Genomic DNA, 27,945 nt, shown 5'->3' on the forward strand with positions numbered 1-27,945 from the left:
GTCATATAGGCACGTTGTTTACTGTGCAACTAAATTAAATTAAGACAATTAGGCATCTTTGTTCGCGTCAGTTTCGGCGCGTTAGTGATATATCTAATGGTATAAAAGCTTTGGTATTTGCCTTAATATTGTAGGACAAACTTTGCAGCCTTCATAAAATGACGTATACGTTTACTTCAATGTCGTAGATTATTATAATATAGCGATTAAAGGGAATGCAAATAGTGGGTTCATAATGCAAATCGTGTTTTGAAATTAGGCGAGATGTACACGGCGCAGTAACAGGTCGCTGGAAGCAGACGATTGTATCGTTGCTGGATGCAAATTATTAACATCGTCTGCACTAATGGATCTGCCACTTTACATTTGGGGTCACAAAGCAAGCGTAAGTTTTAGTAGATTAATAGATATTCGATTTTCTTAATATTGTTCTTTCGTTTACGATAAACGAAATGGTATAGTAAACCTTATTATGACACTATTTCATTAATTATGAAATTAACCAAAGTCACCGACATAGCTCAACGAGTTGCGAAGCTAAATTGGCAATGGCCGGGGCTCATAGTTTGAAGAGCCGATGGACGTTGGGGTCCCAAAGTGCTGGAATGGCAACCCCGCACTAGAAACCGCGTTGGTCGACCCCCCACCAGGTGGATTGACGACATCAAGCGAGTCGCAGGGATTCGCTAGAACGGACCTATATTTGTGTTTGTACAAACACAAGTCCGTTTGCTGTAAAACTGAAGGAGCGTTAGCAAAGCCTCAACAACTCAACGGTAAGAGCGGTCGGATTGATCACCGAAGGGTGGTGGTTCGATCCGCGCCCCGTTGGACTATTGTCGTACCCACTCCTAGCACAATCTTTCCCAACTAGTTGGAGGGGAACGGGAAATGTTAAACGCAGAGTACAATATCGATTTCTATGACTAACACAACGTCTGATCGAATAAAAAGTTTTGTCTGTTATGATTTTACTAACAAGGTTACTTTTTAAAATAAAGTTTTAAATAATTCAGTAATTCAATATGTGAATGAAGACTAAAACTTGAAAATTAGGTATTCGTCATAAAAAATAATATCAGTTAGCTAACTTCAGCTTACTGTCGTAAAAAACTTCGCGCATCACACTTTTTATCATTTTCATTAAATATTTTGCAACTTTAACGACCACATTATGCTAGGCGGACATAAAATTTTATCACGTACCTCCAGGGACAATACAGAGTACATCCGTCAGTGTCCTAAGCTTTTGAGGCCACGGTAACGTAGAAAAAGGCGGGAGCGGGAGCGGGAGGGAAATAGGAATGTATTTTAAAACCGCTCCGCTTATGCTGTCGCCTCGCTATTACTTGCACCGGCCCGCAAATGAAGTACCTCAGCGCTGTCTAGATATAATAATCCAAGGTTGCCCGCGTACGCAGTAAATATTGTCAATATAGTTAGGGTTTCTCGCACACGCCCTATTTATTGTCAATATTATTTACATAACCGATTATAAACCGATTAAACAGCATCTTTTCAAAACGTAGATTGACCTTAACGTTGAATGTTTTTTGACGGCCTCCGTGGCGCAGTGGTATGCGCAGTGGCAAGACGGAGGTCCTGGGTCCTGGTAATTGGTCCAGGTCTGGCTGGTGGAAGACTTTGGCCGTGGCTATTTACCACCCTACCGGCAAAGACGTACAGCCAAGCGATTTAGCGTTTCGATACGATGTCGTGTAGAAACCGACAGGGGTGTGGATTTTCATCCTCCTCCTAACAAGTTAGCCCGCGTCCATCTTAGATTGCATCATCACTTACTATCAGGTGAGATTGTAGTCAAGGGCTAACTTGTAAAAAAAATAAAAAAAAAATTGTTAATAAATGACCAAGTTATGAGATAACAAACATAAAAATACGCGTCAAATTGAGTACCTCCACCTTCTTTTAAAGAAAAAAAAGAGCATAACATTATGCTGACCTAGTCAAACCTAAGACCTCGTGATTCAACAAGACAATGGTTAACATGGGTGGACATGGGTTAACCATTGAACCAACGAGGCATTTGCAAGCATTTCCATGTAAATTGAAATAAAGTGTACCGAATTGGAAAACCATAGCGGTTGTACACCATAAATATTCAGGGGGTTGTAACAACTCTCAGTCGGGAGTCGAATACAAACCCGTTGAACCGTCTTAACAGCTGCGCCGCCGGCGTTTGCATAATCAGACCGTTTGGATGAAGAGAGCGCCTACACAATATGAATGAGCACCATGTTCTACATGAAAATGCTATTCTATATTATGACTGAACTAAAGGTACAAACACATGCTCTAAAATAGCATGCTAAAAACGTGTTATTAAGTATGTTCCATACGAGCATGCTTATCATCAGTTTACATTTGCTAGCAAATGACAATAAGCATGCTATTTTTGAGCATGCTATTTTTAAGTATTTTTTGTTTCAATAACGAACATACCACGCGGCGAAAGATTAAAAAATTGAGTAACATCTCCCGTTTTCCCAACATTTCCCTTTACTGCTCTGCTCCTATTAATCGTAGCGTAATGAAAATAATACTATAACCTGCCCAGGAGTATGAAGAATAATTGTACCAAGTTTCGTTAAACTCCGTCAAGTAGTTTTTGTTTATATAAAGAACATACAGACAGACAGAGAGACAGACAAAAATTTTACTGATTGCATTTTTGGCTTCAGTATCGACCACTAAATTAAATCACCCCCTGATATTATTTTGGAAATATATTTCATTTATAGAATTGACCTCTCTACAGATTTATTATAAGTATAGATGATAGTCGATCAACATAACTATTCTGTATTCTCTTCACCTTCACTCTGTCTATAGTATCGTGTTAGTATCGTGAGAGACCCTGTCTAACACAATACTATAGACAGAGCGCGATAGATACAAATTAGCATGTGCTAGCAAATGTAAACTGATGATAAGCATGCTCGTATGGAGCATACTTAATAGCACGTTTTTAGCATGCTATTTTAGAGCATCATGTCAACCGATGGACGTTCACTGCAAGACATAGGCCTTTTGTAGGGACTTCCAATTATCACGATACTGAGCCACCTGCATCCAGCGAATCCCTGCGAATCGCTTGATGTCGTCAGTCCACCTGGTGGCGAGTCGACCAACCAGGTGGATGTGTGAATGTAATTGCATTATTATGCATATTTCCTAGGCTCAGCATCAATTAGCGAGAGCGTCAAGCTAGCTCGTCAGCTCGTCAAACACCGGCTCGTGATCCGATTAATATTTTCCGGTTATCCATTTTGTGGTATCGTAATGAATAAACAATGCAGCGCGAAAACTCGTTCGTTTTCCCCAAATTGAATTCGTTAAACGCAACAATATAATATGTAAATAAATACCCACTGTATGTATTCCCATATTTGTGGGAAAAATGTAGAATGCATCTATACCACAGACCATAGAATGTTAGAGCTTGGCAAGTTTGTTCGTAACACTCCTGAAGGTCCGCGCGGGCTGGGGCCCGTGTAGCGATGAATGAAAAGTCCATGACTGATGCACCTCACTTTCACGCACACACGATTTCACACCCGCGCAATCTTCTCCCCGTCTCCCGCATATCATGGGAGTGTCATCAACGAACCTGCCAAGATATAACGCTGTGTATTTATAATTCCGTGATCTATACTGATATTATAAAGCGGAAGAGTTTGTTTGTGTTTATTTAAACTCCCTAATCTCTGAATGTCTGGAACTTTGCACACTGTAATTTTTTAGGGTTCACGTAGTTCCGTATACAAAGGCTTTTTGGCTGGCTACGGCCGTGGCTAATTACTACTAGGGAAGTAAGTACTGACAAAGACTACCGCCAAGTGATTTAGCATTCCGATGCGATGTCGTATAGAAACCGAAAGGTATGGATTTTCGTCCTCCTAACAAGTTAGCCCGTTTCCATCTTATATTTCATTATCACTTACCATCAGGTGAAATTGTAGTCAAGGGCTAACTTGTAAAAGAAAAAAAAACAATGTATATAACTATTGGTACGTTTAAAGGATACAACATTGTTGGTTGTTGTAACAAGCTGTTTAGGTTAACAATTGTAAGGATTATGACAAATCCGACAAGACTTGCCAAACAAAAACCTGTCTACTAGTCAAGGGCGCAAATATACGGAGAGTGAGTCACTCTACACGAGATCAACCCTAAGTTGATCTCGTGTAGGGTGACTATGTGCTGCACGCTATATCTGGTACAGTTATTAAATAATATTTTTTTTAGGCAAATACCGCAATACATGGTACTCATAGTATTATTTAATTTTAATTAGGAAACTACGTCTAACTGGAACGGTTAATAAACCCAATTCCAGATGTCAAGACAGGTTACAAGAATCGTTAATCATAATTATGTTCCTGTCTTGTTCGTGACAGAGTTGAATCCGAATGAAGTAGCAGCGCTATTCAATAACGATGTTTTTATAACTTGTTAATGCGACTTTCGGATTTACCTCTATTCCTCTCTGTCTAACACGGTACTATAGAATGAGAAGATTAGAGGCAAATTCGTAACTCGCACTTGCGAATTGTATAAAACTGCTGCTGCAGGCATGTGAGCTTACTTGATCGTCAGTGGCTGACATTACAGACTTCGACGTAGAGACGTTATCAAAAAACAATAATTGAAATACTTATACATTTGATGTAAATTAATGTTATTTTATTGTAATAACATGGTTATTACAACAAAGCCGTAGCCGTGACAGCCCAGTGGCTATGACCTCCGTCTCCGATACCGGAGGGCTTAGGTTCGAATCCGGTCCGGGGCAGGCACCTCCAACTTATCAGTTGTGTGCATTTTAAGAAAAAACGGCTAAGGAAAACATCGTGAAGACAATCTGCACACCAGAGAATTTTCTTAATTCTCTGCATGTGTGAAGTCTGCCAATCCGCATTGGACCAGTGTGGTGGACTTTTGACCTAACCCCTCTCATTCTGAGAGGAGACTCAAGCTCAGCAGTCGGCCGAATATGAGGTAATAATGATTATGATAAAATTAAATTTAAAAAGTTTGATGATTTTTAAACGTGTGATTAAAAATGAAAACAGGAAAAAGAAAAACCGTTTATTTAAAAATTGTCTCACACATATGCCTAACTATTGTAGAGTCTTTTTTTTTTTTTTATTCTTTACAAGTTAGCCCTTGACTACAATCTCACCTGATGGTAAGTGATGATGCAGTCTAAGATGGAAGCGGGCTAACTTGTTAGGAGGAGGATGAAAATCCACACCCCTTTCGGTTTCTACACGGCATCGTACCGGAACGCTAAATCGCTTGGCGGCACGTCTTTGCCGGTAGGGTGGTAACTAGCCACTAGTCTATGAAAAACAGGCTAGTGGTGTGTCAATATATTGTCGCCCTAGTGATCAATGATGTCAATGATAGTTGTTTATTGCTCGTTATAATATCTTGGTCCACCTCTCGTCAAGTGATGACAATATTTCCACTTCCCTTGATCCGACCTTAAGCACCCTTGTTATTTATGGAAAAATAAACCATAGACAATAAGAAGCGGTCTAGTGCGAGTCCTATTTTCAGAGAAAGGGTATTTTCCTATCACTTAAGATCAAACAGGAAAACCTTTCCTTTATGCTTTGCCTACTATAATTTTTGATGCCATTAAATTTTTAATATTTTTAATTAAACAAGCCAAGATCTAGGAAAATTTACAACCAAGCATAAATATCAAATTATATAGCCTGAAAATTCCGTCAGTCAATGATGTTAAATACTGTTAGATGTGTTATTAAGTAATGAAAAACGAGGCCCTCAAAAGAGGAAATTTTCACATCTCAATGGTTTTTTAATTAGTTGTGGTCAACAACGAACGTTATAATACAAATAATGCCTAAATATCGTCTACAATGTCGAGTTGTGTGTTTACTCTGTATGAATACAAAGGCTACTTTTACTCCAAAAAAATCCATGGTTCCCGCAGGATTTGCGATAAAACTAAATTCCACACGGACAAAATCGATGGCGTCCGCTAGTTATTGATATACCACTATTGTCTTTAGGTGACAGACGAACAAATAAACCGATAGCATTTGGCCAAGGAACTCTAAAATGAGTCAACCGCTATTTTGTGCTCGGATATATAACCACAAACTAAAGAAGTATATTTGCCGATCCCACATAAGTATCCCACATAAGGGTGAAGGGTCCTTATAAATCTTGGACGGTGAATAGGTACTATTATTATTTTTACATTATTATTAATATGTCTATTTGAATACTATGCTGACCCGACAAACGTTGTTCTTCAAAAATTCAACCTATTGTCGCAACTACCAAATATACAAAAAAATATCATTAAAATCGGTCGAGCCATTTCAAGAAAGTATGATAACAAACATTATGTGACGAGATCTTTTATAGGTCTTAAATATTTTAGTATTAAAACTATCGTGAGTATTATTCATATTAATTTATAAGAAACACGGCCAAAACTTCTTTAAAAACGCAGTTTGGATCGTGCTACGTTGAAAGAACCAGTTCATGACTAAAGGCCCCGTATTAGTTCGAAACTAGTCGGACTTACTTCTTACGTCTTAGAAAGCGAAAGCACAGTATCAAGGTACAGTTAAATGTTTGTACTAAATTTTCGACGATTCTCCCATCGGGGGTGTAACTCAGTGGTAGAGTGTCTGCTTCGCATGCTGAAAGTCCTGGGTTCAAATCCCAGCACCTCCACTTACTATTCTTTTTTTATTTTATTTTTTTACTTTTTACACATTTTTGAACTAATTTTGTTGTAAAACAATAATTTAAATGATATTTTCTTAACTACAAGAGCGTACCAATGGCTACAGAATATCGGCCTGTTATATAAATAAAGAGCGTCAAAATAAAAATGTACTCGTAGTTACTTTTACTAAAATTTAATCTAAGAAATCATATTATAAAAAAAATAATAGATTTTGCAAGAGTGTTCCGTGAAATTTTCATATAATTTGTTTAGTTCACGGCCAATCAGAAAATTCAAATCTTTCCTCTAATCACCTTTTCCATTCACACATTAATTGCATACCAACTTCAGATATTGCTTCTATTGTGATTTCTTTAATTTCTCGCACAATCGCGTCTAATTTTCTAGAAATTTACCGCATTATTTCTCAGAAGCGATGCCTCGAGGTGCCGCCATGCTAATCACAATTAAAAGCTTTGACACGCAAACTACGTACGTACAAGCCGAGTTTTTTCTGCAATCCAAGTGTTTTGCATACACAACACACATTTTTATAATCATAACATACGGCGTAATTGCAAAAAGTTTGCATTTTTGCATTAATTGAAGTTCTTTACAGCATGAATATGTTATTAGAAGGGAAGGGAATTTTTATGGACGTATGAAAAGTATGTACTTAAAAATAAAAGAATTATTGCAGGGTTATAAAAGTTTTATGACTATTTGGTGTGTATTTCTAAAATATTAGTAGCTTTCATAAATCTAACACTACTACTAGTTTAAATTTTTTCAAAAACCTTTAAATTAGTTTCTAAAAATGTTATTAGTTTAACTTTAAATGCATTCTTAAGTTAAATTATTAAGAGAGAATAAGAACTATTTGTCGTATAACAAATATAAACAGCTAATGAATCGGGTCAGTGTTTTCTAATTAGTGGCGCGCACAAGTTTTTAACTGGAGTAAGCACACTACGTACAAACTTTTCGAAATAGAAATTTCTTTCTCTAATACAGTACTCAACGTGCCGTGATAGCCGTTTATATGACTTTTGCTTCCGATCTCGGGGGGTGTGGGTTCGAATCCGGTCTGGAGCATGCACCTCCAACTTTTTAGTTGTGTGCATTTTAAGAAATTAAATATCACGTGTCTCGAACGGTGAAGGAAAAACATTGTGAGGAAAGCTTAATAAAAAATACAGTGATGTAGTATTGTGAAAGCTCGGCTAGCTCGGACGAATCAAAATTCTTTCTTACCACCTCGGATGAATTCTTTTACTCGTAAATGCGTTTTAAAATTCCTTTCCGCGTAAAATAGCAAAGTAAATTAAATATTAACATTTCTATGTCGAAATGTCAAAATGTTATTAACAATTAAACGGAGCGGAAAAGTATTACACGTGGACTTCGTTACAATGTAATGTTTCATGAACTACAAACATTTCTATTCACATCTAGATATGGACAGCCTGAGATAGTCAGATATACCTCATTTCATGAAGGCTGAAATATTGTCAGCCTATGCTTTTATCTTACCATAGGTAAGATAAAAGCATAGAATGGGGAAGAAATTTTATTACAGTGGAGTTAGTAGATTTTTAAGAACTTTTTAATTAAAACTGAAAGGTAATGATTTTAATATGATTTATTACAGGTTGTTACAGGAAGCAGGTTTCAAGGGTTTCGTGTAGAAATTATTTTCCCAAGTCATACCCCTAAATGACAAAATGGCAAAACAAGTTTTTTTTATATAATTTGAAAAATCCTGTACTCAGTCCCCAGTAGTCAAAAACACACCCTTCGAAAAACACCGTTAAAGATTGTAAATAAGAGAACTTCAAGAATCTATGTAGCGAAGAGTTGTCATAAAACTAAGGATTCGTGACGGGAGACTTGACTCTACATAATTTGTCACCCGCGTAGTTCCTGTTCCGTTCCGTATAAGAATACGGGGATGAAATATAGCCTGTGACTCTCACAAATAACGTAGCTTTCTAGTGGTAATAGAATTTTCAAAATTGTTTCCAAAATAGATCCAGAGATTACCCCTATAATATCACAAACTTCTTTATAGTAATTTATACTTGAGCTTGATTTGAGAGTATTTATACCTATTAAATTCCAAAGCAACCGCAGTTCAAACTTCATTACTGGCAACCATAATCACCTATGTAGGAATGCTCTTTCCATAGGAAACTTTGAAAAACATACATAAACAAGGTAGCTACTGTAAACCGTTGAGGAGTTCCATTGCCTGCCCTTACTATTTTTGAAAGTTCCACTCGATTTCTATCATCAGATCCTAACGTCAAGACAATGGTAAATTCAGGGGAATTCCCTTTCAAACAAAATAATAATTATTAGTAGGTAAAAAGCCTTTCCTAAGCTGAGGTAGGTCAGGTCATTTCAAGCTCCCGTTCCATTACAGTTATGCAAAAAAGGCTGCATTTTTGCATTAATTAAAGTGTGCTTAAAGTTAGATTTACTACACGTATTACTTATTACAGGGGAAGGAATTTTTATTACAGTGGAGTTAGTAGGTAGTTTTTTTTTAAGAAATAAGGTTTTGATTAAAAACTGAAAGGTAGTGATTTATTACATCATAATTGGTGCATACACGAAGGATTTTTAATAACATTTTAATTAGCAGAAATCAAGTAGGAATAAGACTTTACAGGATTTGGTAGATTTTAGCACCTTTTTATCTCGCAGGTCAAAGTACATGTCCTATGCAAGCGGGCTTATTTTTTTTTATTCTTTACAAGTTAGCCCTTGACTACAGTCTCACCTGATGATAAGTGATGATGCAATCTAAGATGCAAGCGGGCCGTAACGCTAAATCGCTTAGTGGTACGTCTTTGCCGATAGGGTGGTAACTAGCCACGGCCGAAGCCTACGACCAGACCAGTCTAATTCACTAACTTTGACGTATGTTAGTTGACATACACGAAATTGAGATTGAGTAACAAATGTCATCCGGTGCCTATTGGTGAATATCATACAATAGGTTGCATGTAACAAATGTCATCCGGTGCTACTGGTGGATATCATACAGTAGGTATTCTCCCAATTGATTAATAGGTTGATAATAATGACCAAAATAGTGCATACAACAGCTGACCTGAGCGAATTTAGAAATTAAAAAATCTAAACTGGACCGAGCTGGAAATCGAATCCAGGACCTCTCTGTTGAGAAGCAGTGAGAGCATTACTAACTGCGTGTCGTCTAATCTGGAATAATATTATGAAGAGGTATAATTTGTGGTAATAAAGGGGGTAATCCCTGTATGTATTAAAACAATTTTAAAAATTCTTTTACCACAAAATAGCCACGTTATTTGTGAGCGTAACAGGCCATATTATATTTCCATATTCTCACGGGAACAGGAATTACGCGGGCGAAACCGCGGGGCGTCGGCTAGTTATTACTAAGACTGTACAAGCAATAGCCGCAGTCAATAAACAAGCAGAGGAAGACTTCCGTATTGTCAGCGAGCGAGGCGAAAAGCGTTTAAGTATATCGCAAAGTCGATTGGCAGCCTGCCAGCTCCTGGCACTCGCGAGCACAAATTATTATACGTCATTATTACGAGCTCCCACAGTTTTATTAAAAGATCGATCAAAACCTTCTTACTAAATTTCCTTAAGATTTATTTAATAAAAAGAAACTCAACGCATAGACTTATTAAATAGGCAGACAGCATCTCACTGTTCAACAACTGAAACACTATAATGGCGGTCTGTCTTTTAACGTTCGTCATCAACCCATATTCGGCTCACTGCTGAGATCGAGGCTCCTCTCAGAATGAGAGGGGTAAGGCCAATAGTCAACCACGTTGGCCCAATGCGGATTGGTAGATTTCACACACGCAGAGAATCAAGATAATTAATTCTCTGGTATGCAGGTTTCCTTACGATGTTTTCCTTCACCGTTTGAGACACGTGATATTTAATTTCTTAAAATGCACATGCATGCATGCCCCGGACCGGATTCGAACTCACCCCCTCCGGAATCGGAGGCAGAGGTCATATCCACTGGGCTATGACCTCTGCCTCTGGAAGGCTCTCCTGTCTTATATACTCGTAGATATAAAGGCGAAGTGCAACTGGCATCATTGAGGTGCGTCACTTTTTAGTTCAGGAGAGGTATATGTCAACTAACATACGTCAAAGTTAGTGAATTTGCCTGCAGCGGCCTTATTATGTATCTCAGTGTACCATTCAAACAATGAGTCACTACATCGATTTTTGTCGTATTTTCGTTTTCGTTTTAATCTAATATAGTTATTTCTATGAAATTACCTTGAATATGTCATCTATACTTCTATACTAATATTATATAGAGGAAAACTTGTTTTAGGCTCTAAATAGGCTCAAAAACTACTGGACCGATTATAAAAATTCTTTCACCATTCGAAAGCTACATTATCCACAAGTAACATAGTCTAAATTTTATTTTGGAAAAAAATAGGGTTCCGTAAGATATTTGGGTTTTTCGGACACAAGGTGCAAAAAATCAACCAGAAAAGAAGGGTAGGGGTAGGTAAGAGTAGGGTAGGGTTAGGGGTAGGCTAGGGGTAGGCTAGAAGTAGGGTAGGGGTAGGATAGGGATAGTTGAAAGTTTACATGGAGTTTCACGCGGACGAAGTCGCGGGCGTCGGCTAGTTTGACATCAAGTAGTAATGGTCTTTTGTTTTAACTATCGTCTAACATTAATATTTCAACAAAATTACGTAAATATCAGTTTTTTGTTACCATTACTACCTGCTAATACCACTACTAGACTAATGTTAATTTACGTAAAATTATGTTTAATGTGTCATTTCGTTGAAAACACAATGACTGCAAAAACGAAAATACAATGAAAAACGATGTAGTGACTGATTACTTGAATGGTACACCGAGTTACATAATAAACCCTGCTGGTTATAATCACTATATTCAAAATATATACATACATACATAACTCCCCTTTGTCAGTAGGGTAACAAAACGGCATTGTCACACCCCATATGGGGAGCTCATCTGCAACATATCAAATATTTAAAACTATAAAACTGCGATGTGCAGATTTCTATTCACAAGGCAAACATAGGGGTGCATGTGAAAAATGTCGGCTTTTGAATAAAAAAAAAAAAACTTTTATCCGATTTTCATGTTAGTGTTAGCTTAAAAATAACTGGAACGTGGTCATTGTTTTTTATGATGTCAAAATATAACTAAACTACGATTTTGCAGAATCCATACTAATAATATAGATTTTGTAGAATCCATATTGATAATATAAAGGGAGCCGTGATAGTCCAGTGGATATGACCTCTGCCTCCAACTTTTTAGTTATTTATGTGCATTTTAAGAAATTAAATATAACGGTGAAGGAAAAATATCGTAAAGAACCTGCAAACAATCTCTACGTGTGTGAAGTCTGCCATTCCTTATTGGGCAGGCATGGTGGACTGCTATTAGCCTAACCCTTCTAAAAGGAAACCTTTAACATAATATTATGTATTCCGTGGTATTACGAGCAATTTAAAAAGCGAAGGACTCCACAATCCTTCGATTTGTAAATTGCTCGTAATTAATTAAATACCCATTACATAAACAAAATCCATGTAATATAAATTCCTAATATTATAAATGCGTGTCCGTCCGTCTGTTCTGTCTGTTACCTGTTTACAACTAAACCGCTGAGCCGATTAATATAAATTTTGGTGTTCAAAAAAACGAGGATTTACTCTTATGAGCATAAAAATTGGTCAAGTGATTCTAGTTAATATGACATAAACTACTGAACTAAAAGTATGTACCTATTATGACGAGAAATAAATCCATTACGTTCACACCCGGTTGGCGAGTCGCCAGTTCGCGAGGATACGCTTGCTCAAGTGAGGCCGTTTTACACATCAGTGCCCACACTGGAGCACGCTTCCCCTACTAAATAATTGAGCAATTTTCATTTCAACACGTCTCTATTTACCGATATCACTTACATAGTTACACGGCTTTATAAGGTGTTTGTAATAGAAAAAGCAATCCCTTGAAAACTATACTTTAATGCAAACGCATGTTACTTGATTCGGTGTCCACCTAGAACTGGTTATTAGGATAATCATATGGCAAACACAGTTCTTTTGTAGTATATGCACTATGAGTATCAATGAATCCATTACGGTTATAGTTGGCAAGAGTATAGCCAGCGCGTGAAAATACGCTTACTCAAGTGCAGTCATTTCATACATCAGTGCCCACACTGGAGCACGTTTGCCCTTCTAAATAATTGAGTAATTTTCATTTCAACACGCCTATATTTACCGATATCACTTACATAGTTACACGACTTTATAAGGTGTTTGTAATAGAAAAACAATCCCTTTGTAAACTATACTTAATTGCAAACGCTTGTTACTTGATTACGTGTTCACGTAAAAGAGGTTATTAGGATAATCATATGGTAAAGAAAGTTCTTTTGAAGTATATACGCTATGACTAATAATGAATCCATTACGGTTATAGTTGGCAAGTTGCCAGCATGTGTGAATACGCTTACTCAAGTGCGGCCATTTTACACATCAGTGCCCACACTGGAGCACGCTTGAACTACTAAATAATTGAGCAATTTTCATTTCAACACGTCTCTATTTATTTATCGATAAATGGGCTATCTAACACTAAAAGAATTTTTCAAATCAGACCAGTAGTTCCTGAGATTAGCGCGTTCATTCAAACAAACATACAAACAAAAAAACTCTTCAGCTTTATAATATTAGTATAGTATAAATTAGTAAAAGAAACCCTCCGCACAAACTTTACCTGTTTATAATGTTAGTACAGATTACAATGTAATTTGTTTTTCACTAGAATACATTAATGTATATATACGAGTATGAAGTGAAAGAATGAAAGAAAATGAAGAAGAAAGGTGAAAGAAGTTCCTTCGTAATCTACGCTATGACTAGGAATGAATCTATTACGCTCACAGCCTGTTGGCGAGCCGCCAGCTTGCGCGGATTCTTTGCTCAAGTGAGGCCGTTTTACACATCATTGCTCAGAGTGGAGCACGCTTCACCATAGTAAATTATTTGTCGTAGTGAAATAAATATTGCTACACCGACCGACCGATACCAACTAATATTAATATCGCCTAAGTGTAAAAATGTTAAATCACTTTGAATTTAAGTGAAACTCGGGTTTTACCAAATTCTAATATCTCTAGATCAGTGTTCAATCGAATCATTTAATTCGTCACTTTTTTCGATTATTTTTTCATTTCTTATTATTGTTTTCATAATAATGACTTATATAGACGAAGTAGAAGAATCTCAAACGACAAGGAGAATTTGGGTAGTGTATGACTATAAATATCTATTACGATTATATAATGATTTATTTATTTTGCTATCATCAACTTTGCAATTGCACATTGTAGAGTCAACAACTCCTGAGGATGCTCCGGTTTCGGGGTGAAACGTACGTAGAGAGTATTTTGTCGGACCTGGGTGACGTTGTCGCATGGGTTCGTCGACTTTTCGCGGATGATAGCAAAATAAATAAATCATTATATAATCATGATGAACTTCCGCAAAGTAACGCCTGCTTCTATCCAATAGCTATTACGTTTTCAGCTAGTTGGCAAGCCGCCATACGGATTCACTTACTCAAGTGTGGCCGTTTTACACGTCAATGCCTCATCGTTGCCCAGAGTGGAGCACGCTTCGCCGTAGTAAAATGAAAATCGATTTTTATTTACTGCAAAATATTTATTTACAAAGTAATATTTTTCAGATTTGTCGATTTTGTGGAAATGATATCTATACTTAATATTATAAATGCGAAAGTAAGTCTGTCTATCTGTCTGTTACCTTTTAACCGCTAAACGGCTGAACCGATCAAGATGAATTTTGGTATAATGGTAAATGGAACTTTGGAGCAAAACATAGGGTACTTTTTGACTCTAAAATAAAAATAAAAGGGAGTGAAATAGGGGTTGAAAGTTTGTATAGAAAGTCTTTCATTTTTAGAGTTACAGTTTTAAAAATTTGTTTACAAATCATAAAAATAATACGAAATAAGAAGAATTTTTAAAATTTAACTCCTAAAGTGGTGAAATAGAGGTTGAAAATTTATATCCACGCGGACGAAGTCGCGGGCGTCTGCTAGTATTTTTATATGCCACCTACATTTTTTCCTGGATTTTTAATAACCTATCTAATTTTACAATAAACTAAATTATATTATAAGATCGTTTGTCATACGGGGATTTATATTTTCGTGGTTTTAAATTCAACTGTATTTAATTAATGGATATGGGATTAACATATGTACTTTATATAATTAACATGTTATTTTCCTAAAACATTATAATTTTTATAAAAAAAAATATTACAAAAAATTTTAATAAAAAAAAATTCAACCGACTTCCAACTCAAAAATTAACCTTAACTAAAAAGCAAAAAATAACATCTTACCTATGTGCTACCTTCTGATCAGTTTGAAGGCGGTGCAAATTCAGTGTCGTGTTTTAATTCAAGCCATTTAAATTACAAAATTTGTATGGTTCTTTCAGAAACGGCTTTAATAAAATTAAACCTCCTTTTTTTGGAAGTCGGTTAAAAAGCGTCAGAATTTTTTAACATTCTTTGTATATAAGCAATTTCCATTTTCAATATTACGAGTGTACCTTGTAGCAAAACTTTAAAGACAACAAAGTTTGTAGACTCACAAGTTTGCAAGGCAACTGTACAAAACAATCCGGGAACAGTCAAACTAGGCTAAAGTTTAACGTCATCTGACTCCTCTGTTGGACGACTGGCCTTATTAAATTAAGTAACTGTTTAAATATTTTATCTAAATATTATAAGTGCATAAGTTTGTTTGTTTGTCGATCACACACTACAACACTATTGCCTAATGTAAAACCTGCATTTGATAAGCATTTACAAAACATTTCGTAGGGCTAGGGTATCCAGTCCATTTATCTATACTAATATTATAAAGCTGAAGAGTTTGTTTGTTTGATTGAAGGCGCTAATCTCAAGAACTACTTACTGATCCGTTTTGAAAAATTCTTTCACAGTGTCAGTTAGCGCATAATGTGTATATATATATAGATAATTTCCCAACTCCTACACAACTAATTCAATAATTTTTTAAAATGTAATGCGGGTTACAGACCTTCAGTTTTAACTGTACTAAACAGCCATGTGGCACATCAATTCTCAGTAATAAAATAGAAAACACGTATACTTACAAAAAAATGTATGGGAATGACATTTGTTATCGATAAGTCATGTGATCAAGTTATCGAAGGGATCTGTCATTCCCATATATTTTTTTATATCGAAGCGTTAGCTTTTGTAGAAAGAAAGTCGACGTGCCACATGGCTATAGGTATAGGCTCTGTTCTCATTATGTACTTAATCGAAATTTCATTTAAAATCAATGGATTTTTTTTTAAAGAATATTTGTCATATCTTTTTTTAATATGACTAATATTCCCATGCCCCTCCAAATAGTCGGGAAAGACTGTGTTAGGAGTGGGTACGACAATAGACCGTTCTAACCGTTGAGCTATTGAGGCTTCATTTGCCTACACACGGTCGATTTAACTGAACAATTCTGACTGTAGAAACTGTAAAACTGCAGTTAAAACTGTGGGTCTGTTGCCCGCTTAGTAAAAAAATAACGAAAGCCCGTACTTTGAATAAAATTGCCAAAAATAAAAAAAACCTTGTTTTTATATAAAGATGTCCAGCCATGCTACAGTAATTACTGGCTGACAGCGAAGAACTAATTAACGTTTTTTTTTTAATATTGAAGATATTTCCGAGCAAGTAGCGCAAGAAAACTAATTTAATTAGCAAGAACTGGCTTTGTGAAACTTCTTGATACTTGAACACGAAGCATACGAGCTCTTTATGTACCTAACTATTTATGAGTTAGTGAACTATCGGAATTTTCAATTTTCAATAAGGGCACTTACCGTCGGGACGTTATAAGTTAAGGTATTTGATTAGATTTTATTGACAGTGAATAGGAAAATTTTGTTCAACCCATTTTGATGCAACTTTTAGGGCCTGTGCACACCAAGTTTTTTAAACGCGTTTTAGAAACGTGCGTTGACGCCGCGCTCTTATTCTATAGACCATTTGACGACCTCCGTGGCGCAGTGGTATGCGCGGTGGATTAACAAGACGGAGGTCCTGGGTTCGATCCCCGGCTGGGCCGATTGAGATTTTCTTAATCCAGGTCTGGCTGGTGGGAGGCTTCGGCCGTGGCTAGTTACCACCCTACCGACAAAGACGTACCGCCAAGCGATTTAGCGTTCCGGTACGATGTCGTGTAGTTAGCCCGCTTTCATCTTAGATTGCATCATCACTTACCATCAGGTGAGATTGCAGTCAAGGGCTAACTTGTAAAGAAAAAAAAACCAGCAGGGTTATTACGTAACTCGGCGTACCATTCAAATAGTAAGTCACTTCATCGTTTTTCATAGTATTATCGTGATTGTGATCATCTCACATAGTTATTTTAACGAAATTATCTTGACTACGTCATTCTACATCAAATGGCAGTGATTTTTTGTTTTACGATCATCTAACATGATTATTTTAACGTAAATACGTAAATGACAGGTTTTCTTTGAAATAATTTTACTAATTGCTACTGCCACTTCATTATTACTACCACTTTACGTAAAATGAAGATACTTATGTCATTTCCTTGAAAATATACGATGTTAGATTATTGCATAAACGAAAATATGATGAAAAATAATGTAGTGACTCATTATTTGAATGGCACACCGAGATACATAATAACCCTGCAGTTTGTTGTTATTTTATACTGCGTCTGAATCGCGTGCGTATCGCGACTAAATCGCTACAAACGGGCGTAGACGGCGCGTTTAAAAAACGTGGTGTGTGCGTTTAAAAACGGCCTAATGGTTGTAGTTTGACAACCTCTCTGGTGCAGTTGATAGTGGTTCTCAACATTGAGGTCGTGGGTTCGATTCCCAGCACGAATCAGTTAAGGATTTAATATTTTCTAAATTAGCTCCGGTCTGGTCTGGAGGCCATTCGCCAAGTCTGCCAATCCGCATTGGCCTAGCAACATTGTGGACTATTAGCCTAACCCCTCTCGTGACTCGTGCTTAAGAGTGAGCCGGGTATGGGTTGTAATTGATAATGTTTTACTGCCCCTGAAATTATAAAAATCTAAAGCAAATGGCAAAGGATGTAAGAAAAAAAATCACATGGTAATCAATTTCATCACTTTATTCCAATGAATTGAATATTTTTATCTATATATAAACAATTTAAAAATTATACGTCCTTACGCTACCTACACAATTAATATGACAATCTTTCAGTCGGACTCCTCTTTCTCTGTCTATCATTACGACTTAAATATTCTTGTCTCGCTCTTCACTAGACGCTCACGGTTTCCTTATACAAGTATTAAATATATGAATTTTATACTACAACATATCTTCTAATCACATATATCAAGTTATAATTAGAAAAATCAAAAATCAACAAAAAAAAATGAAAAAAAATCAAATCATTGGTGGTGTTGTAATGAAATTGTATGAACGAATGTGTTTTAGTACAATGCGATTTAGTAGTAAGTGACAATGCAGCCTAAAGTTGTAGTTTCACTTAAAACATTAATTAACATTACAAACAATCCTCCAGGAATACGTGTTAATTAATTTTCGACTCAATTTCAAAGGTAGCATGGTCTATATTAGTTTGACATTGATTCGGTACGCCTCATTGAGCGACGGACTTAAATAAACAAAACAATTCTTTTAATATGTGATTAGAAGCTCAATTATTTCATATATCGGCAATAATTATATACAAAATAAAAATTACTGCAACATTTTTAATTGATCGCTTACCTATAAACATATTTTCAGAATTCAAAACGTCTCCGGTAGTCTGCGATCAACTTTACTCCCATACACCATATAGGAACACAATGAGATGTTAAACAATCTAGAGGTTAAAGATAAACGAGGAAATAAAGTATCGTCAGTTGTCATTATGTCAATTTTCCATAATATTACTTACTGATCCCCTCTCCTTTACCCTGCCCCTGTACTAAAATAGTCAGTTAAAATAGTCCGATAATGTGTCGAAAGTGCAAAATACATTAATATTTGTATAAAATTAAAAAAAAACTATATCGGTCAAACTAGTTCCAGAAACAAACATTCACATTTATAATAATCCTACTCTAGATGCAGTAACATCTCACTGAGCACTGGTTACTAACTACAAACACACATAGTTTAGCCAAAATTTAAATCGTAGACCCTTGCCTCGATATATTGCATATTGACGATAGTTCAACTCATTACATAATACATCATACCACATAAACGAAGTCTTCGATTGCACACCGCACTATACAGTGCCCGCCACGAGACATTGTGTTTGTGAAGTTAGCAACAAATGACTGCGCAATGAATTAAATCAATCAAATCGGTACAAACGACGCGGGCGGGGAGCCGGCTAGACGCATGTCTATAGTCATTCCGCTGCTAACTTCACAAATATAAAGATCCGTGGCGAGCACTGTACTACGCTTGACTCTTATAATATATTGTTTGTTCATCACTTTATACCCATTATATTGAAAATGTACATAAATATGTATTTGTCTAAATAAACTATTTAAACCAGCATTCAGTTGATGACTAAAAATTGTGAGTCTCTAGTTATGGGTCTACGATTGAAATCTTTGAACTTTTCTAAATTTAAAAATTACAATTCAACTCACCTTAAGTTCTTATATTGATATCAATAAACGTATAAAAACTAAAAGTCAATAATAAATTAAAAGTATCAATTTAAGAACATAAGAGTGTTTTATTTATTAATATATGCTAAGAAATTGTTTAATGGCAGTGTGTTTCGAATGAAGGCCATTTTGCCGATCGGCGTGAAATTCAAAATGGCCGCCACGTTCTAAGTACGAATAATTGATCCAATAACACTATCAATAAAATACATCAACAGTTTTTTTTATTATTTATATCATAAAACTTTCATTTATTGGAATGTAGGAATTACGAATTTCTTAAACATATGTATAACTTACTTTATTTCAAATCATTATAGGTTATCTGTTTATCACTAAAACCTTAATATATTTTGTACGCAAAATATCGTGTACAAAAGTAAATTAAATTAAGCAGAATATTTAAATTAGAATTTGTGGCTAAAATAACTTGAACGGTACTACAAAATACTGTGACAATGGCGTCACACTAAGCAATGTCAATGCCAAATATGCATGACTGCATTGTGACACCGACATGTACTTGTATTACAAGTTGATGGGGGTTGAAGTCACGTCCAATGTCACAATTTAAACTTTAGCTGCATTTAACGCTAATAGACTAAGAGCCAGTGAACTCCAGACCATCGTCATTTATAAAGCTGAAAGTTTGTCAGCTCATGCTTCTACCATAAGTAAGTACGGTAGCCAATTATAGAGCTAGACTGTGGTGACTTTGGGAGGTAGCAGGTTTTAAGGATCCAGACCCTCAACCGTATTAGTATAAAGTGTAATTTTATCATGTTTTCCTCGGCATAATATGAGAAATTATATTCCCAGTCGTCAGTCACTTAGCTTCGGGGCAACCCTTGGAAAAAACACTAATTGTTTTGAAACTCCAAGGGTCTCTAGCGAAAGGTTGCCATGAAGCCAAGTGTCTAGAAAATGGGTATATTATTTCTCATAGCTGATAAAAATATAAAAAAAAAATATACTTTATACTTAGACGGTTGAGGCTCTGGATCCTTAAAACCTGCTACCACCCAAAGTCACCACGGTGCAAACTCCATAATTGGCTACCGTACGTACTTATGGTAGAAGCATGAGCTGTCAAACTTTCAGCTTTTATAAAATGAGGAAGGTCTTGGATCCACCGGTTCTCCGTCTATAATGACATACCTATCTATATGTGTTTAAAAAAAAAGTTACTAAGTATTATATTCTACCAGTATGTACACTATTTTAAGTCATTTGTAAAAGAAAGATAAAAAATTAAAACAAAACCCTTCAGAAACAACCCTAATTTACTATGTACCTTTACGCATCCTCACTGCCAGTTTACTCTGTGTACTAATGTAAAGCTTAGGGTACACGAATACTAAACCAGTCAACAGCTCCGATTATCGCTTGAGCGAAATCGAGCGAGCTGTCCAAATGTTTGCACAAATGAGAAGACGCATTTACCCAGTGTGCCGACACATTCGGCCAATTTAGAATTTCGGCCTCTAGGTATTTGGATTGGTCTATCTTCTACACTTTCAACAACTTAAGATACATTTTGTAGTTCAATGTTCTGGTTTAAGTTTTGATATTGCTTTAATTTCTATTTTTAAAACAAAAACATAAAATGAAATTCCTAACTACGTTGACATTGCGGTTTTTTTATCCATTTACCTTTATTTAACCGATAAAGAACACTTTAATTAACTGACTTCAAAAGGGGGGGCGGGGTTTCAATTCGACAGTATGTATATATTTTTTTCATTTTGTGCGTAAAGAAGCGCTGCAGTGGCCCGACTGGATTATGTGGGTAGAAGACGCATGTCTGTAGCGCACATTTTAGTGATGTTTGAATGATATTTTTCGCAATAAAAAAGTCACACTACTTCCCAGTCAGGTCATTATTTCTGAGTTAGAGTAGTATCGGGACGGGTTATCAACTTGAATTTCTACCCATAAACGTCGACCAGCTTTCTACCACGAAATGTCAAGAAAAAAATACGCATATAGGGTTTGTGACGTTGCGAAGCACTTCTAAATACGGAGCGAAAATTAGTAGGTAGTATTTTTATTAAATTAGTAGGTTTTTTAAGGTAGTAGTAGTAGAAGTTGTAGTAGAATAAATGCAACTGTAGCGCTTCTTAGCGCGTCAATAACTCGTCATCGTCAGCGCGGAGAGGAGTATAACAACAGAAGAGCGAGAGAAGCGACCGTAAACTTCATTTATAAAATTCATTCAAAGGTGCACATACCTTTTAATGATTGATTGAAATAGCCTGCCGCCTGATCCTTAGTCGATAACATCTGTCGTTATATATCCGCACTCGTAGACAGAGTAGTAAATAGACGGATAGATAGCATCCATTCCATTCCTTTAAATACGGGAGCAACTTATGTAACAAGGCAATTCGATATTCGGTATCATAATACCGTAATTCACGCTCCAAACAAGTTTGAAATAACTCAATTAAGAATAGATTTTAAGTTTTATTATAAAAAAATGTAATGTAAGTAAATTGCAATCTCAACTTGTTGCAATTTATAAATAAGTTAGGTTAAAATACGTGTGAAAAAATGTTTCAGTGTGTGTGTTGTCATGTCAAAATCGAATATCTTTTGACATACTCGTACTCATACAATGCCAATCAGTCACGTCTATTTCCTTCTCTGTCTACACTCGCCCCGTGTATCGCGTATACGAAGACCGAGTTACGTGAAATACTTTACATCTCTATGGTTTGTATTAAAAATTTGTTGATCAGTGTTCATTCAAAGGAATATCTTGATTGTTGTAAGTTTATATAATCTCATTTCTTCTGTATTTGTATATAATAAGCAAACAACCGATAACATAACACAATAAAGCGCGAACTCCAGAACAAACCACGTTCTATATATAGTAAAAGTCACCGGCTAAATGTTAAATATAGTTTTTTTCTTGCGGGTCATAACCGTTAAGCTCGTGGGTCCTAAATTACAAGCCTAAAATTAAACTATACCTATACCCACACAAGGGTTGAATGGACAGAGTAATAAATCAAAAAGATTGATGGTGTATCTCAACATCTCGGCCTAGATCTCCAGGGATAACTTTGGACATATCATTTTACACGAATAGCGGGATTTATTAAAAAGTAGGCCTATTTAAAAAGTTGCTTAAAATTAATGCATGTTTTGTTTATTAATTGATTGTTTAGATAGAGCCTGTGTTTTTGATCTTTTAATTGATACTTTAATGGTAATCTACTGATGCATATTAATTTAATGACAAAATAATGTTATAATGATCGGATATATATATCTGGATTTTTTACACCAGTTTTATTTTTATGTAGGGAATTAATTAAATTATATAATTGCCATAATGAAATATTGCCACTTTTTAAGACAACCATTTTTCAAGATTAATCTTTCCTTAAGTATTTTTTTTTTATATCAGTTTCGTTATATGTCGAGAAACGTTATATTACTTAGAATGGATATATTTATGATTGAATATCATTATATTATGTAGTAATGAATATAGATATATGATTATTACGTTATTTATTAAGTGTATTAGTGACATATAGTTAACTTTAGACAGATGAGATAAGATGAATTATACCTTACAATTCGTTGATATGCATAATTATAAGACACCTTGAATATTTTAACTTTACCATACAAAATTTAGTTAAATTACCACATAAGTTTAAATGTATGGGCTAATGGGAAATTTACATATTTACACTTATTTAGGCCTAGTACACATATTCTGTAAAAAATTTCAAATCCTTGAGTCAAAATTATATGTTAAAATTTTTATACTCCGAATATATGAAAAATAGCTTTGCAAAATAATCATATTCTGCCTATAAATATTTAAATTGTTATATGTGTATGTGAGTGTTCATATAAAACTAATAGTCAAACTATAACACTGTATAATATAGGCTATTAAAGGTTTTTGAACTATAAAACCAAAGTATATTTATCTCATTTATTTATTTAAACGAACTACATATTTAGAACTGGACGCTTTACAAAATCACTTTGTATAAATAAACAAACATTAGTTTGCACAGATAAAAAATTAAAGTACCTAAGTCATTAAAATAAAAAAAAATTGTAAAAAAGAACTTAATTCTAACAATGTAAAAAAATTAACACGAATAGAAATTACAAAATGGGCGGGAATCGACCACTACCACGATACCTATTCACTTCAGCTACTACATAAAAATGTGATACTATTATAAATTTTACGTAAGTTTTCAAAACGAGAAGCCAAAGTGACTAGCATGTGAGTACATATGGTAGGTACGCAAACATAAAATTACAAACTGAACATAATGGCACTTAACTTTTAAAACATTATTCTAGTACAAAAATAAAAAAAAATAACTTTAATTACAACTGTCATAAATGCTGCCAATCATAATACTATAACGGGAGGGACGTAACTCCCAGCATTTTGCCACAATAATTTACAATCATACAAAAATAATCATAATCCAAATGTATTATAGTACGGGTAGGTACACAGTATGCCCTAAGCTTAACTTACACGAGTCGTATGCAACGGCTCCTTAGTTTAATATATATAAAAATTACATATACAAGAAATAATTTAGGCGTATCTACAACGATGCCTAAACAATGTTACAAATCAGTCATTTCTTAAAACATTAATGTTTGAATTTTTTTTTTCCCAATATGTAATTTACATACGATTTTTACAAGATACAATTTTCGATTAACACACATTATTTTAGGACATTTTCGTAACACCTAATACGATTCATCAATTCACAATCGCTTGAATTTTTTGGGGAATGAAAATTGTAGGAATGACCTTAGATTTGAGTTGCTAAATCCAAACATAAAAATTATTTAGCAACAAAAATGTTAAAACTTTTGCATTAGATAATATCACTTATTTCAAAATTGGAATTAGTAAAAAACGTGGGACTTGACTTCAGAGTTATCATTGACAGCTTTCTGTGATTTAGCAACTTCAAAATTGGTCCAGAATGTCATAAAAAGCGCAAATGTCACAAAAAATAACCGCGAATATCACAGGCTTCAGTTCCTAAGTCCGGTGGGTTCGCGATGTCACAACACTTAAATTATTTAATCAGCATTCACAAAAATAAAAACACGCTGTATAAGGCATCTCGAAGCTTGGTCTTACTTGGGCACTCCAAACTGTCAGGATAAATTCGCCCTTATTCCGGGCGCGTAGGGTTGAATGTTGGGTGGCTACACGAGCCAAGCGTGGCGCTAGCACCAGGACTCCTCGTGCGGTGGTCTGTCCTCATCAGAGTCGCCATACATGTCGGCCAGTTTGCGGAAACGTGGCCCGAATGTAGATAAATAGTTGAATTTGAGATCTTCGTCATCAGTACCTGGGAAAAGACATAGTGTTTACTTATTGAGTAATTTTTTTAATTTTTATTTTTTACAAGTGTGCCTTTGACTACAATCTCACCTGATGGTAAGTGATGATGGAAGCAGGCTAACTTATTAGGAGGAGGATGAAAATCCACACCCCTTTCGGTTTCTACACGACATCGTACTGGAAAGCTAAATCGCTTGGCGGTACGTCTTTGCCGGTAGGGTGGTAACTAGGAGGACCAGGTATACGGAAATGTAGAAGGAAAAGTCCATGGGCAAGATGGTCAAATCTATAAAAATATCCAGAGACCGTGCCCTCTTCAATGTAATTCAAATTGTAACGTACACGCTAAAGAAACATCGAATATTGGGAGATTTCTCGCCATGATTCCGATTCTTAGTCATAGGGGAAGTAACTTGAGAGGGAGATAGTTGATGATTTTAGTGGAAAACTAACAAATATAACACAAAACTGCTAACTAGTATGGCTACTTAGAGCCAGTCAGGCTGATGCATCGGTATTTTTACTGGCAAAAGAATGTTCTTTTTGTCTAAAAAGTTTGGTTGAAGATCAAAATACAGTGAACATTTTTTGTATAACCCTACTATATTCTAGTATAAATATAATAAAATAATCTTTGCACATCATAAACTGAGTCTATTCAATAAAATTGAGGCCGTCGAAATACAGGGTTCATAAACATTTTCGTAAATGAATTTATAGTAATTTCATTTTATTCGTAAAAGCGAAATCCGCGGCTTGATGCTTTATCAGTGCATTTAAACATGCAGCCCGCAACACTCAAAGAGGTGTGGCTCCTTTGTGGTTTTTACTGAACATGTTCTGGATATTATCCAAACCAAAATATACAGCATAATATTGTAAATTTTCAACAATTCCCTCCATTAATGTAATAAGAGTTAAAGTGTAAGAGATGGTTAACGATATATGACAATTTAAAATTTTACGTAGGACTTATCATCATTTATTGATACTTGTAAAAATAAGTGATTTTGTTTGTTAAGCTTTCACAACTAAATCACCGGATAAACCGATTTTGAAAATTATGTCACCAATGGAAAACTAAAGATTAACAGCGAGAAACAAAGTTTAAAATTAAAGTTTTTCAAATTGGTTTTTTGGGTTGTAAGTCATTTATAAAGAAAGCCATAATACATTTGGCAAATATTTTTTATAGCAAAATTTCACAATATTTTTTTGAACTCTGTATCCATTTTGTATTAATGCTTAAGTATTAAATACTATTATTTGTGCAAAATCATTGAATTGATTGACTGATTTGATTTCATACAATCATTAATTTTCGTAAGAGTATTTTGTATAAGAGAATAATATCCGTAGTGTTTACTTGCTCTCAGTCTATTCTGCTTATCCCTACGGGTAAAATAAACGTCATCCCTATTACGTAATCCAAAGTTCCCGCTCATTACAACAAGCTTCTAAGAGATTATAAGACTACCCGCTTGTTGGAGCATTTGTGTTAAATACACAGAACGCGAGATGTTCGTTGTACGTACAATAAATGATGATAAAATAAAACTTTGCGAGAATATTTACAAAGTGAGATTTAGCGAGACTTTGGAAGAGTTATGCTGTCTCGGTATGGGGGCCATGCAATATTGCCGTCTTGATATCCGAACGCTGCTTTTGACGAGAAATATGAGGAGAATTTTATTCACTAAGGCAATAAAAATCGCAATAAAGCTTCGAAGTATAGGAGAACATTGACTCGAGTGAAATACAATAAGTTAGCACATTGTAAAAAATTAAGCCGACTTCAAAACATACTTAACTCTATTAACTACGGAATTGATTTTGATGTAACTTGCACTGTTCCTTGTTGGACTGTCCCTAGACCAATCTGATTTTTAGTGGGCAAAGATACAGACATTAACATATACGTACAATTATAAAATTTGGCACGCATGTTTGAAAGTTGGTATAGGCTAACTTGGTATACAAAAACTGTGCTATTCTGACAATATAACATACAAAATAGATAATCTGCCTATATTAAAGTGTAAAAAAAGGTTACTTACAACTGGATAGCGATGAATTCTGACAATATTAGATACAAAATAGATCTGCTTTTTTGAAGCCGTTAAAAAAAGATTACTTACAGCTGGCTAGCGAGGACAGCGAGCCGCTGGTGTTCCCGTCGCCCTCGTACGCGTAGTGCCGGACGTCGTCGTACGGATTGATGTCCGGGTCTCGGTCCAGGACGGACTTCTTGTCGTCCAAGAAGCCGGAGATGTCCGGCGCGGCGCCTACCACACCTGCGTAAGAAACAACACCTGTATGAGTCACTTTGATAGGCTACAAACATGCTCAGTCTTGAGCACGAGTCTCCTCTTAAAATGACAGGGTTAGGCTAATATGTAATAGATAATTGGTGGACTATTATGTGGTGGATTGGCAGACTTCACACACATAGAGAACTGGGAAAATTATCAGTTATGCTGTACATTCGATGTTTACTTGCTACTCAGTTAAGCAATGCCCAGGCCACATAGTTCTTGGATGAGAGCCGATGGTCGTTGGGGTCCCAAGGTGCTGGAATGGCGAACCCGCAGCGGAAAGCGCAGTGTTGGTCGATCCTTACTAGGTTGACCGAGGACATCAAGCGCGTTGCAGTGAGCCGTTGAATGCTGGCGGCTCGAGACTGTTGTGCTTGTTGAACCCATCCAAGAGGCCTATGCCCAGCAATGGACATATATCGGCTGATAATGATGATGATTCTATTTATATAGTCTTTTATTAATATACAAGCGTCCCAACGCAATCATAATTAAAAAAAAAAAAACAATTTACCTGGTGCATGCATAAACGCAGGGTCCGTGTCTGGAGGCGGTCCATCATACATCTGTCGCAGTACATGCAAGTCATAGCCGGCGTCGCCTTCGCCGCCGCCCTCGTCTTCGTACGCTATGATGTTTTCTCTGATATCGTCCAGTTCTTTCTCCGCCCACGCGTCTGCTCTCTTTCTGTGTACCACCACTGCCAGTAGAAGGACTGCAAGAAAATGCAT

General features: G+C 35.7%; 1 protein-coding gene and 1 non-coding gene across 2 annotated transcripts in view; one reads left to right on the forward strand and one right to left on the reverse strand.

Annotated features, from left to right (window-relative positions):
• Positions 1 to 6,666: 6,666 nt before the first annotated feature.
• On the forward strand, positions 6,667 to 6,738 carry Trnaa-cgc (transfer RNA alanine (anticodon CGC)). The gene has a single exon. It is a non-coding gene; the product is annotated as a tRNA-Ala (tRNA).
• An 11,247-nt stretch (positions 6,739 to 17,985) lies between these two features.
• Positions 17,986 to 27,945, reverse strand: part of LOC112043371 (DE-cadherin) — a 334,333-nt gene continuing 324,373 nt past the window's right edge. The window contains exons 22-24 of the mRNA XM_052888463.1: positions 27,729 to 27,929; positions 27,038 to 27,193; positions 17,986 to 24,906 (exon numbers count right to left, since the gene is read on the reverse strand). Of these exons, the coding sequence (XP_052744423.1) occupies positions 24,782 to 24,906; positions 27,038 to 27,193; positions 27,729 to 27,929 (482 nt within the window). The 3' untranslated portion in view covers positions 17,986 to 24,781. The remainder of the gene's footprint in view (positions 24,907 to 27,037; positions 27,194 to 27,728; positions 27,930 to 27,945) is intronic.

The sequence above is a fragment of the Bicyclus anynana genome, chromosome 22 (assembly GCF_947172395.1).
Source record: "Bicyclus anynana chromosome 22, ilBicAnyn1.1, whole genome shotgun sequence".
In the NCBI taxonomy this organism is placed as follows: Eukaryota; Metazoa; Arthropoda; class Insecta; order Lepidoptera; family Nymphalidae; genus Bicyclus; species Bicyclus anynana.